Source organism: Crassostrea angulata, chromosome 10 (genome assembly GCF_025612915.1).
Source record: "Crassostrea angulata isolate pt1a10 chromosome 10, ASM2561291v2, whole genome shotgun sequence".
NCBI classification, from domain to species: Eukaryota; Metazoa; Mollusca; class Bivalvia; order Ostreida; family Ostreidae; genus Magallana; species Magallana angulata.
In genome coordinates this window covers 28957016-28969767 of record NC_069120.1, presented here as the reverse complement: position 1 = coordinate 28969767, position 12752 = coordinate 28957016, and the positions used below count along the sequence as shown (strand labels likewise).

Genomic DNA, 12752 nt, shown 5'->3' with positions numbered 1-12752 from the left:
AAAATCACATCACTCTACAGCAAGACAGCGCAAGGCCACACGATGCACGTGTAGTCAGGGACTTGTTTGTTCAACAGAATGTCGATGTCTTGCCTTGGCCAGCTGTTTCCCCCGATTTGTCGCCGATCGAACACGTCTGGGATGATACGCCGTTTACCAAATCAGCCAGTGACATTGGCTGATTTAGGCCAGGCTTAACCAACATCTGGAACAACATCCCTCAAGCATTTCTGAACACTTTGGTGACATCAATGAGGCGTCGCTGTCAAGCATGCGTGAACCCAAATGGTGGTCACACGCGTTATTAATTTTGTAAATTCAATTTCAAATAACAGTGATTTTCGAGTGTTCTTAAATTGACGTTATTCGACGTTGACATTAATTATGTGTTATGAGATGTTGTTACGAATACATGTGTTAACAGTATTACAAAAAATATAAAATTTGTTTATTGTAATGCACAGTCATTTCTTTTTTCCGCTAGTATAATTAAAACCATTTTATTCATGAGTTAAAGTCGACTTTTATGTACCCTCGTTTGTACGATATAATTTTATAAAAATATTGTCTAAACAAACTGAACACCTCCGATTTAATGTTGCTACCCCCCCCCCCCCCTACAATACTTCTGTTTTACGAGGATTACTCCCTCTTACGTACGTAACCATTACATCTTAACAGAAAATGACCTGATTACTATTTTTTCCTAAGACTTTTTTCAGATTTTTTTTCAGATTTAATTATAAGGGCCCCGCAAGGATTTGCGGGTGCCATATAGTAATCACTCTATCCGTCCGTCCTTCTGTCCTTCCGTCTTTCTGTCCGTCCGTCTGTCACTCTTCCGTCCACAATTTTTTTTCTAATAACTTTTTTCATGGTTGCCCAATCAAGTTCAAATTTGGTATGGTAGTTCAGTAGGCAGAAATACATAGTTTGATGCTAAGTTTGGTTCTCTATGTCTTCTGGTTTGGAGCTGGTGTGGTGGGGTAGATTCCTTAACTATGCATAATAATGAATGGGCAAAGAGAGACAACTGCTGAGAATGTTACCATTGTATACTTGGAAGTGAAAGAAAATCCTAATCTTTATCTGTCACATTGAGATTAATTACTGCACTGCCTGTATCTGCAAATTAACTTTGTTTTGAAGTTAAGGTCAATTTTGAATGATTGTAGTATTGTGTACATTCTTTAAAATATGGATTTAAAATATATAATATTCATTCTTTATTTTGGTAAAAATACCGTACACAATGATTTATGATAATTTTATTGAATTCTAAAATCAAGATATATATTAAGATATCCTTTTTTACTATTTTATTTTTTAACTATTAATTTTATTTTTTTCTGCCCTTATGCTGTTAATTTTAACAGGTAATCAGATAATGACCCCATTCTGTCATTTCCGGAAAAAAAAAAACAATCTTATTGTAAATTTAGAAGAAAAGGATGAGAAAGCAGAACAATTAATCCCCTGGGATTAATTATCTTGCCTGCTGCAGAAAATTTAGAGGCTTATCTCTATCTGTCATATGAAGATTAATGAACACCTTTGTCTGCAACTGATGTTTGTTTTGAAGTTGAGGTCAACCCTGGCTATTATAGTTGGATTTAAGTGGTTTATCAATTTAACAACTATTTCAGCTGTCTGTTACCTAAAGCATACGAGTCATTTTACAAATCATGCGGCATATTTTGACCAAAAGAGAATAGTTTAAAAAACTTTTGACCACTCGGATCAACAGACTGATCAATGACAAACAAAAAGTTTCACTACCGCTGTCCATTTATTGAACATACCTACAAAAGCCCATCTTCCCAAGTCAAGGGTTTCTGATCCGCACCTCTCCTCTTTGTAGGGAGCGGAGTGGACCGAAAACACTGACTTTGACTATAGCAAAGATGACAAAAGCCGTGACCTAAACTTCTCCCGAATAGACTTCCCTAGGCCTATACTTTTTGGAAACTCTCCGCGTCAGGCTGGGGTTGTATACAGTATTATCTGCGGTCAGTACAGCAGACCGATATCACGTGACCTAATGTTTATATGGACGAGTTCATTTTCTCTGAAGCAGCTCACCACTTTTCATTGAACCCTTCTAATCTCAAAAACATGGAATCTCGGATGGTGAGCAAGGATGTGCCAGATATTGAGGTATCTCGACTAACTAGCATTCTAAAAAAGATTGTCTTTAAATTGTGTAATAATTCTTCATAATTTTCTTCTAAAGGTAAGTTTAGGCACAGAAATCTAGGACAGTGCGCAGTTTTTAAAACACAGAGCCCGTAAACTGGGTCAAACTGGGTTAGGAAGCTGACCTGACACCATAAAGCCTGAATGCCACGCTTGTAAACTTTAACGGGCGTAGTAAAAGGGGGTGGGGTGTGGTTTTGTCATAAGTCTCCCATTATTTTAAAGTCTTCCCGATTAAAAAAAATGAATGGTGCATTTAAATATGCATCGTAACCTACATAATTCTTCTTGCCATAACCTTATACAAGATTGTCATAAACGTGTGTTTTCTTAGAGCAGCTTTGGCTACAGAAATCTATACTTTTATGTGAAGACATTTTGCCAAAAAACTACAAAATGCCTGGACCAGAGAAAATGCTTGTAAACATTTTGGGGGGGGGGATGAACCTTTCCCTCTCTCTTGAATTACTTTTTTCAAAACAGGAATATTGGGTAAAATTATACTAATAAAGAACAAAATTTAGAAAATGTTACGCAATGTCCAACACCCATTCCCATTTTGAAAAATCCTTATATATGCACATATACATAAAATTTAAGGGTGACATTTAATATGTTTGTTTCAGTCATTCCTCGTTCAGTTAAAAACAATTTAATTTGCGGTTTTAACATTAAATCTATGTTTAAAGACCTAGCTTTTTTCGGGGCGTTGCTATTGTTTACGTTGACGATGTGTCCCACCTCCGCTTCAACTCGCAAGTTATTTGCGCCTCCTAAACAGAGTTCCTATCTCGAAACCGGCGTATACAAAGAGGTAATGAAAAATATAAAAATAAATTTCCAGTTGCAATGATAAACTGCATACAGACCAAATAGTCAAAAGCCAAAAAGGTTTGTAATTTTTCCAATCGGCTGCAACAAAAAGAATTTGATTTAGGCACAAATAACTAATTTTAGTTTACTTTAGATTTTTATCCCTACCCACTCCTCTTAATATCCAGCCAGTTGTTTTTTTATTAAGGTCTTCCGTTTCCAACGGAAGACCTTTCTATTATTGTGCGGGAAAAAAATTAAGATTATTCTTATTTTTCTTTTTTTTTTTTTGTTTCCTAGACGCGAACTTTGAGGCTTCATATCTTGCTCATTTCTAAACGGTTTTTGCTCAAATTTTCAGGGCTAATGTACTTTACAAAACACTATCTTAAGCAATTCATAAAATGTAGAATTCCCTTTCCGTTAAAGAGTTATTCCCCTTTTAAATTTTTTTAGGGCCTTTTGTTTCCAGACAAAGGCTCCGAGACTATGATAGCAGGGAATGGGAATCCAACGAATTTGAATAACAGAGACATTGTAGTTGTGCACATCTGTTTATGTTTTTAGATTACGTTTTTTATTTAGGAAAAGGTAGGGGGTCAAAAAACAGGATTCAAAAAAGTGCAAAAATTTAGACATGTTTTCCTTTATATCTTTTGAACGAAAAAAATTTTGTAAAGACATGTAGAATAAAAGTTGTGCAAAATAACAAGGGCTTTCATTTGACACCAACAAAAAGGGGCTGGCCCCTTAAATTAAGGGCCAATGGCCCCTAAAAAATTTTGCTTAATAACTCAAAAACGGTTAGGATTTTGATATGGCTGTCGCTGGAAAAGTTGTTTGTTGGGATCTCATGAAGGTCGTTTCAATGTTATTTTGTAAGTGGTTTGTGTAGTATGAGTGTAAAAAGCTTTACATGTTAGCATGTACCTGTTTTTATTTGACAAGTTAACGAAAGACTTTGTGCGTACAACTGGCATGAAGTTACCGCAGAAAGTATGCTGGTTTATACAGGAGGCATTAATTCATAAGAATTTTTTTTTTTAGAATACATGCTTTTTTTAGGAGTTTAAGTCGTTGTTAAGTTCTTATAGTGCACAATCCTTAAATACGGGAATTGGAAAACAAAACATTCTTTTTCTTTTCTAGTAAAACACAAAATATGGAATGAAAAAATATATGCATTACCTTTTTAATATAAACATCATGCATTCAAAATCTACCTTGAATCAGAGCTGTGTGTGTACCATTACGTTAGCTCTCCCTCGCCCGCGGCCGAGAAAGTCGGTCACCGTGGTCGCGGCTGGACTACCTAGCGGTCAGTGGTTATCTAATACACGAGAGTTGCGTCTCTCATATATGAATTTATTTAGCCGCGAACTCAAGAATTGTTTTAGTTTTGATTACACAAAATCTTTTGTGGATTAAACGATTGGATGTCAAGTAAGAAATACATGTAGTTCATTTAATTAATAAAAGCAATGTCATTCTCTAAAGCAATAATAGACATAGATCAATTGTGGGTTTTTAGTTTAAAATAAAGAACTTCTATTTGATAGAGTAAGGTCATTATACTGCAAACTTTTCAAATCTTCCTTGGTTCTGAGCTGTGCGTTTCTGTGCGTTGTACCTTTACGTAATCTATCCTTCGCCCACGGCCGAGGAGATCAGCCACGGCTGCATTACCTAGCGGTAAGCGGTTATTTAATACACAAGATTCGCACACCGCGACTTACACTTGCATGCATATGAACGTGTTTGAGTTAATATAGCCGTATATACAAGAACTGTTTTAATTTTATGTTATAAAGGTTTGTCCTACATGTATATATTTAATTAAATATTTGAGTGTAAATGAATATTAATGAACGATATTACTCCATATCGGAAAAATCGTTAGACATAAACTAATGGTTGGTTGGTTTATGTAAACTACTTTAAAAACTGTACAATTAATGTTTTAAAACCAACACCCCCCACCCCACCCCCCTCAAATATTAAACCTTTAAATAATGATCATCCTTCGCACATGGCTGAGGAGATCCGGCGCGAGTGGTTAAGTGATCCGCGGTCGGTTCGTGTTCTTCTACATGTACCTTATGACGCGTTTATGTTTCATATTTTGCACGGACACAACTTTATTTTATTATGTTTTCAACTATTATATTGGTTTAAGATAAAGTTATTTTACTTTTACAGTTGATTAAGCATTGATTTATACGATAGCGTACAAGGTAGTTTAAAAATCAAATCAAATTATAATCAAAGTTCCATGTTACATGTTTGCGGTAGGTGCTAGCACGATAAAGGAATGCCCTGAATTGAGGCATTCGATGATTATTTTAGAAAAATATTCACATGAGTTTAAACAACTTTAGATTAGATTCTATCGGTCACATATTAATCACTTCTGTAGTTTCATTGTGGAAGCGAACTCATTGCTGCCCCCCCCCCCCCCCACTCCTCCCGCCCCGCTGACAGGTGCTCGCGCTGGATTTTTTTTTAATTGGAGAAAAGATATCAAGATCTGTCGAAAAACATTTTTGGTGGTTTCTTCTTATGTGTAACATTTTGTTTCACTTTCCCACCCCTTTGTTTATTCGGCCAGTCTGTGTTAATTCAATTGCCGCATGCGATCGAGAATCTTGTGCCGCTTCAGCGCACACAGCTCAGAACATTTATAGCCCCAGGTCATCAATTGTTATGTAATTGAGTAACAGTTGGAAGGGTTATTTTACTACATAAAATAATAAAATCATAATATGATCTATTTTAATTGAGTACCATGCGTATAGATTCCCATAATGATTAATTTTTTTATTTCCTTTCAATGTTTACATTTAATTTTGTTCAAATAATTAATAAATGTTCTATCATTTAAATTGTGTGCTTTATCAAATTCTGATTCCGATTACCTTGAATTCATTAATTTTCCATTGGCTTTTGACAAAAGAGAGACGCCTGACCATCCAATGAAAACAAATACACAGAGTTTGATTGACAGGTTCAGCCAGGAGCAGGTCTCGCCCGATGTCCGAGGTTATGTGTGCTGCTTGTACACAGCCGAATGGTCTCAGTAAGAGTTATCGATGTAAATAGATAATAAAAATACATGCTTATCAAAACATGATCGTGCAAGTTAAAGTTGATTTAGGCTTGTTCCAATAGAAATCATGTTTCGCTAACTGTATTTAATATTTTTTATGTATAGCGAATTTTAATATTGTTTCAGTACTGAAACATCGCATGAAAACGTTAAATATACATGTACTCTGTAACTAGTCGTCTTTTAATACATATACCTTTCTTTCGTTTGTTAAAAATTCGTTCAATTTTGTTAAAGTAATGTAAAACACGCGCGCCATTTTGAAACAATTAACTTGTCAGAGAGTTCCGAATGAAATCTGATGAACGTTTCAAACGGTTCTCGCACGCTTTGCTCGAAACGATTTACACGCTTTGCCCGAAACGCTAAACGGTTTACATGAAACTCTAAAAGGTTTACACGAAACGTTTCTCGCACGTTGGCCGCACGCTTTTTTGGTGTAGTAGTACGTTTTAGGGTCTGTAAATTTTGTCAGCACGCAATTCTAAACTTGCACATAGTCTTCTAAAATTTAGAAATATTTTAATATAGAAGTTATCTTTGAGAAAAGTTTACGTGTTTTGTAGGCGAGTTCAGTTTTAAAAAGAAATACAATTCCTGACATGAATCATGAGTACATACTGTTTAATGTTTATAACAATGCTTGCTACCCTTTGAAAATTTAACTCGCCATTAAACATGATCTCATTTTTTAAACAATGTTTGAAACGATTACATAAACTCTGCTCGACAAATAGTTTTCCTAAAATATTTTCTTCCTTTCTTTTTTCAAAACACGTTTTATATACAGACTTTCAATTACAACACATTTTTATAACAAAAGCAGAACTGAAAGTATAGTCATTATAATCGTAACATATATTTTCAACTCGCAGCAACAACGGAAGACCTACTCGGGGCTTTGCCACGAGCTCTGCTCTAGTTTCAATTTAAAAATTGGTTATCGATACGAAAAACAATTACAAAATTCAAAGCTTATTTATGTGAATAGTGTTTTCTCCAACACATCTTTGCTAGCCAAGGGTTTCTGACCCGCATCGTGCTCACGAAACCTTGGCATATATCATACCAAATTTACACCTGCAGAATTAGGATCTTACCATAGATAAAGTATTTGAAGACAAGTATCATAAAATAATTTTCATGGTCAAAGCATATTTATGCATGCTTGCAACTTGTTTATTATGTCAAACAAACAACACTTCAGTATAAGATGTTTTATTTGAATGAGAGCTGTAACTTTAGGAAGTAAGTACTGGTATTAAGTAATCTTATTGTATAATAGCATTAATGGCCCTCGTGCCTGTTGAATCAAAATCATACAATGAAATAAGAATGTACCCTCATCCTGATTGTGCGACTCTGATTCACAGTCATTAATACCTCTCAATCTTGGAAGAACTAGATGATATTGAAAATTTAATCATTTAGTCCTTTTTATACTAAAACTTTTACTTAATTTTTTATTGTCCGTTCGGTAATACATATATCATATAGTGCGTTTTGTACCCGGAGTACACATTATCTTGTATGTGATATTTAAAACTCTTTTGCAAGGCAGTTCGCCAAAACCTTTCAGAATTTCTGTTATAAATATTGAGGCAATTCCCCAGCATATAATGCCTTAAATACCCGGCTATTATAATGCATTTCAAATGCAATGTAGTTTTAAGCAAGACCCCCTGACCCCCCGTTCTTCTTTTTCATTTCTTCCTTCTACTTCAATTTTTAGACAACCCTGTGCTACACTGTCTTACATAATGTTAGTCGATGAAACTTGAAATAAAAAATAATGAAAACCAAACTGTGTCCATGCCTGTGTCCTTGGATATTTGCGACTGGTCCACTGCGTCATATGTCAAGCAACGGTAGTAGATGTATCAGGCACAGGACATAGGTTACTCGAGTATAGAGGCTTATCGCTCTGATGAACATATCAACCTGTCAAGATCCATGTGCTCCACTGCTTAGTGTCAAGGGTAGCTTTGCATTGAGTCATGCAATGATATAATCAACATGTACAAATGTAGCTGACATATTAAAGTACATTAGTTTGCTACTTGTAGCTTCATACTTGAAGCATTATGATTAAACCTAATGAAGCTTAACCTTTGTTTTAATCTCAGTCTCGACAAACGGAGAGATAACCTTTTACCTCTGCTTATACATGTGCAAGATATTTATTTAGTTAAATTTGTGTACTGGTAATAAATGCCCTTCAGAGCAAAAACAATTGATTGCTGTAAATGAGTGATCTTGTAACCGACAGAACCTTTAGAAAGCTGCAATGATTTTAGAGATCTTTTTTCACCTTCGAGAACTTATGTAAAGTTATAAAACTTATAATGAAACAGACTTGATTTAGTGGTTTTAAAACATTTATGAGTACTGAATTTCAAATGCTTTTTTTAAGATGTGATGTTGCATAAAAAATGTTTCGGCATAGCACTCAAGATCATATAATTACATACAGGTCTGTGGATAACAAAATACTGTGTAAGTTAAGCCCATGATGCCCAGTCATGAATTGCATGGTACACTGAGCTATACTTTAAGGTTATGATTAACTTTTGCTGATTCATTTGTAGAGTTTACTGGCACTGAATCCCAAAATAACCAAATATGCACATCTTGTGTCCAGCACGGAGACCAAACAAAACAAGAAGCACTGGAAACGTAATAGCCCCAAAGGATGCTCGGTAGGTAGACCAGTCAGCCTGGGTTGTTATTATTAGCCAGTGTGTGTTGATAACCAGTATTTCACAAATGCTTTTAGACAGGTGTCTCTCACTACTTGTGTCTGAATTTGACAGGATTGTCCGCCAAGAACGAACAATTTCGAGGACATCAAGCACACCACTCTGAGTGAGCGAGGGGCCCTGAGGGAGGCAGCCAGGTAAGGGAAATGGAACAGGATTCCCCTTAGCTGGCCTCATTGCTTCTTTTAAGAGGAGGCAATATAAAATGGCATAAATATTTTACAGTTTTGTCTACCAGCTGACTAACTTCATTGCAATTTCCTCAGAGAAAATTTTTGAAAAAAAAATACCTACATGATGATTTATGACTTGCATGGTTAATGGCTCAAGGAAATATCCATGTTGACAGAAGTAGAATAGCTTGACAGAATTTTAATTCACTTCATGGCAATGAAACCAAGTACAGCTGTACTCAATCAAGAGTGTTGAATTTTCTATCAGATGTTCATGGTAAACTGCATCTTATCCTTGCAAAATACTGTAAACACATTCAAAATTTTGTTTCATATTTTTCTGGAGAACAACTGATAATTAAGTGTTTTTATAAATAAACACCTTTGGACCCAAGCTTCTTTAAGTGCTTTTGTACCCAGGTATCTTTTTTTTAACATGTACTTGAATTTGTGGACAAAGAATCCGTTGGAATTTGAATCAGCTTAATTGAATATGTAAATGGTATGTTTATGGATCATGCTACAAAAATGAGGATTAATGTATACCCTTTCTATTTGTACTATATAGACTATACTCTGTAGTCTACTACTATAGTATACTGTATTCTATGGTTTATATGTACTCAATATTGTAGGTGTTTAAAATGTGCAGATGCCCCTTGTCAGAAAAGCTGTCCCACTCAGCTAGACATCAAGTCCTTTATCACCAGTATAGCAAACAAGGTGTGTATCAGCCCTTAGGCCTTAGAGCTCTGAAACACACTCAGTGGAAATATTTGAATCAATCAACGAACATAATTTAAAAATAGTAAAGAAAATAAAGTGGGTGTAATTTGCAGTGGTCGGAATGATTACATTTGATCATTTTCAGAACTACTATGGTGCAGCTAAAGCTATTCTTTCTGACAACCCCCTCGGCTTGACATGTGGAATGGTCTGTCCGACCTCCGACCTCTGTGTGGGAGGATGCAACTTGTATGCTTCAGAGGAAGGTCCCATTAACATTGGGGGGTTGCAGCAGTTTGCAACTGAGGTAAAGTACACTATTTATCAGTAAAATAAGGGGAAAAAATGAATTTCTTGAAACACATTGCTGGGCATGAAGTGGGATATAGCACTGTTTGAAACAAAGTGTTTCAAACTAGTGCAGTTTGATTAAATTTTTATTAACGTCTCAGATAAACATATTTGTTTTATATATAACCTTTAATTTTTATATAAAAAAAAATAAGTGTAAGATTAATTTTTAAAGGAAAGGACTCACACCAAATAATTATACAATCAGACATAAAATTTTTTTACTTGCGATGAATTCAGCCAGTGTATTTTTGTCAAAGATGTTTATTCTCTTCAAGGTATTGACAGCATGTAAGTGTCAAAGAGGATGATTTTATAATTATTAATAAAAAGTTTTTCTGTGCTTTTGATGTCACCAAAACATCTATAACAATTTTTAGATTTAACAATTTTTTTTAAAAATTGAAAAAAAAAATATAAATTTGTGTGACTATTAATGTTTCACTTGTATACGCTGTGGTTCAACTCAATTAATATTTCACACAATGAGTTTAATTAGATGGGGACAACACAGTCCTCATGTTTTTTTTTTTATTTTAAATTTTTTGGTTAAACTTCTTTATTTTACCTTTAGTTTAATTGGTCCTTTGGACGTTTAGGTGCATGAAGTAAAGTTAAAGCAATTTGAGCAGATTGGGGCAAACATTTTTGTATTGTTGGTGTTAAGGTTTAAAATGCTGCAGGTTTTTATCATCATGCTATAGGGGTGATATCAATATGTAAACAGAACGTTTGTGGAAGCACTGCTTTGTATTTTATTTTTGTGTTAAGGAACTTATCAGGCTTATACCTTTACAATCTTATCTTAAAAATGTGACTCAAAAGGTTTCAAGAGTGGAAACACAGAATTGTTTAGACAATATCACACCTGGTTAAAATTTTTTTAAAAGAACATACCGAGTACAATGTGTTATTGTAGATTTTATTATGGAATATGATAAATATTTAAAGGCACTATACATAACCACTTATTACACTGTAAGATTATATTAATTATATTTAAACCTGTGAAACATCAACATTTGACTCTTACTTAGATTTTCAAAGCCATGAAGATTCCCCAAATCAGGGACCCGTCCATGCCCCCTTTGGATAACCTCCCTGATAGTTACAAGGCTAAGGTGGCCCTGCTGGGCTGTGGACCGGCCAGCATCAGCTGTGCCACGTTTCTGGCCAGGATGGGCTACACCAACCTCACCATCTTTGAAAAGCATGACTACATTGGAGGACTGAGGTGCACACACAATTCATGATTCAGATATATTTCAAGCAACACACAAAAAAAGTTTATTAAGAGCACAATACTTCTTTTGTGTGTTGTTTACACCTAAAATATTTTAATGTCTTATGTATACTGTAGGTAATTCTGTGTAGGAAATATTTTTAACAAATATATATCATAACACTATTTGAAGTAATGAAACTTTTAAGTGGCTTAATAGATTCTTTGCAAGATTGACCTACTTATCTGTAGTATGTGATGACAACTTTTATGATATCATTTACACCCGAGTTTTTGGTCATTTTCCAGCTCCTCTGAGATACCCCAGTACCGCTTACCTTACAGTGTTGTGGATTTTGAGGTGGAGCTTGCCAAAGATATAGGGGTCAAAGTAAGGTTTATCAGACACGCCAAAGTAAACTCCCTGTGGCTGTCCTTTGGCTGTTTGTTTGGCTGTCCATATATCTGTCTGTTTGTTGTCTGATGTCCATGTCTGTTTGTTTTTTTGCCTCATGTCCATATGTCTGTTTGTTGTCTCTCGTCCATATGTCTGTTTGTTTGTTGTCTCATCTCCATATGTCTGTTGTCTCTCGTCCATATGTATGTTTGTTTGTTGTCTCATGTTAATTTGTCTATCTGTTTGTTGTCTCTTGTCCATATGTCTGTCTGTTTGTTGTCTCTTGTCTATTTTTGTGTAATTTCTATGTAGTACGATATCTGTTTATTAAACTGAATGGTTTTTAAAAAACAAAGTAAACAATTGATTTTTGTCTTGCTGTGGAATAAGTGTGTTGTTGGTATATTCAAACAGTTTAGTGAATGCATATACTATACATCATTTTAGATTGAGAAAGGGAGAGCACTTAGCACTTCTGATATCACCGTCCAGAAACTTAAGAAGGAAGGATATGAGGCAGTATTTTTAGGCATAGGTAATCATTAGAATGATCAGATACATTTACAAGTAACAATAACACATTTTCTTACATCATTCAATAAAGTTAGGGAAGAACCAGTTTGTATGTAAACACTGTACATCTCAACTTGTTTTGTTAAGCTGCACATAACAGGACATGAATATATAGATGTGCTTATGATATGATTTAGGATATAATATATGGCTTTGTAACTCACAGTTTTAAAGTTGTAATTGAGTTGAATTGATTTATTATTACATTTCTGAAATTTTGTTATACTGATCAGTGTAGCTGATGCTATTTTATTTTTTTTTTTAATTTTGAAAGTGTGCTCCTTTGGCAGATAAGCAAATGATTAGGTCTATTTTATGATAATGTTAGAGTACTAGTATTGTTTAATATGCCACTTAAAAGAAAAGATAAACGGTGAACTAAAGAATGCATTGAACTGTGAGAACTGAACTTAAAACAATAAATATTCATGAATTT

At 34.7% G+C, this 12752-nt stretch overlaps 1 protein-coding gene across 1 annotated transcript in view; it reads left to right on the top strand.

Moving 5' to 3' along the window:
- Positions 1 to 2012: 2012 nt before the first annotated feature.
- LOC128165909 (dihydropyrimidine dehydrogenase [NADP(+)]-like) overlaps positions 2013 to 12752 on the top strand; it is a 30131-nt gene continuing 19391 nt past the window's right edge. Inside the window, exons 1-8 of the mRNA XM_052830851.1 lie at positions 2013 to 2157; positions 8704 to 8814; positions 8929 to 9011; positions 9683 to 9770; positions 9919 to 10080; positions 11162 to 11358; positions 11656 to 11737; positions 12191 to 12278. Of these exons, the coding sequence (XP_052686811.1) occupies positions 2050 to 2157; positions 8704 to 8814; positions 8929 to 9011; positions 9683 to 9770; positions 9919 to 10080; positions 11162 to 11358; positions 11656 to 11737; positions 12191 to 12278 (919 nt within the window). The 5' untranslated portion in view covers positions 2013 to 2049. The remainder of the gene's footprint in view (positions 2158 to 8703; positions 8815 to 8928; positions 9012 to 9682; positions 9771 to 9918; positions 10081 to 11161; positions 11359 to 11655; positions 11738 to 12190; positions 12279 to 12752) is intronic.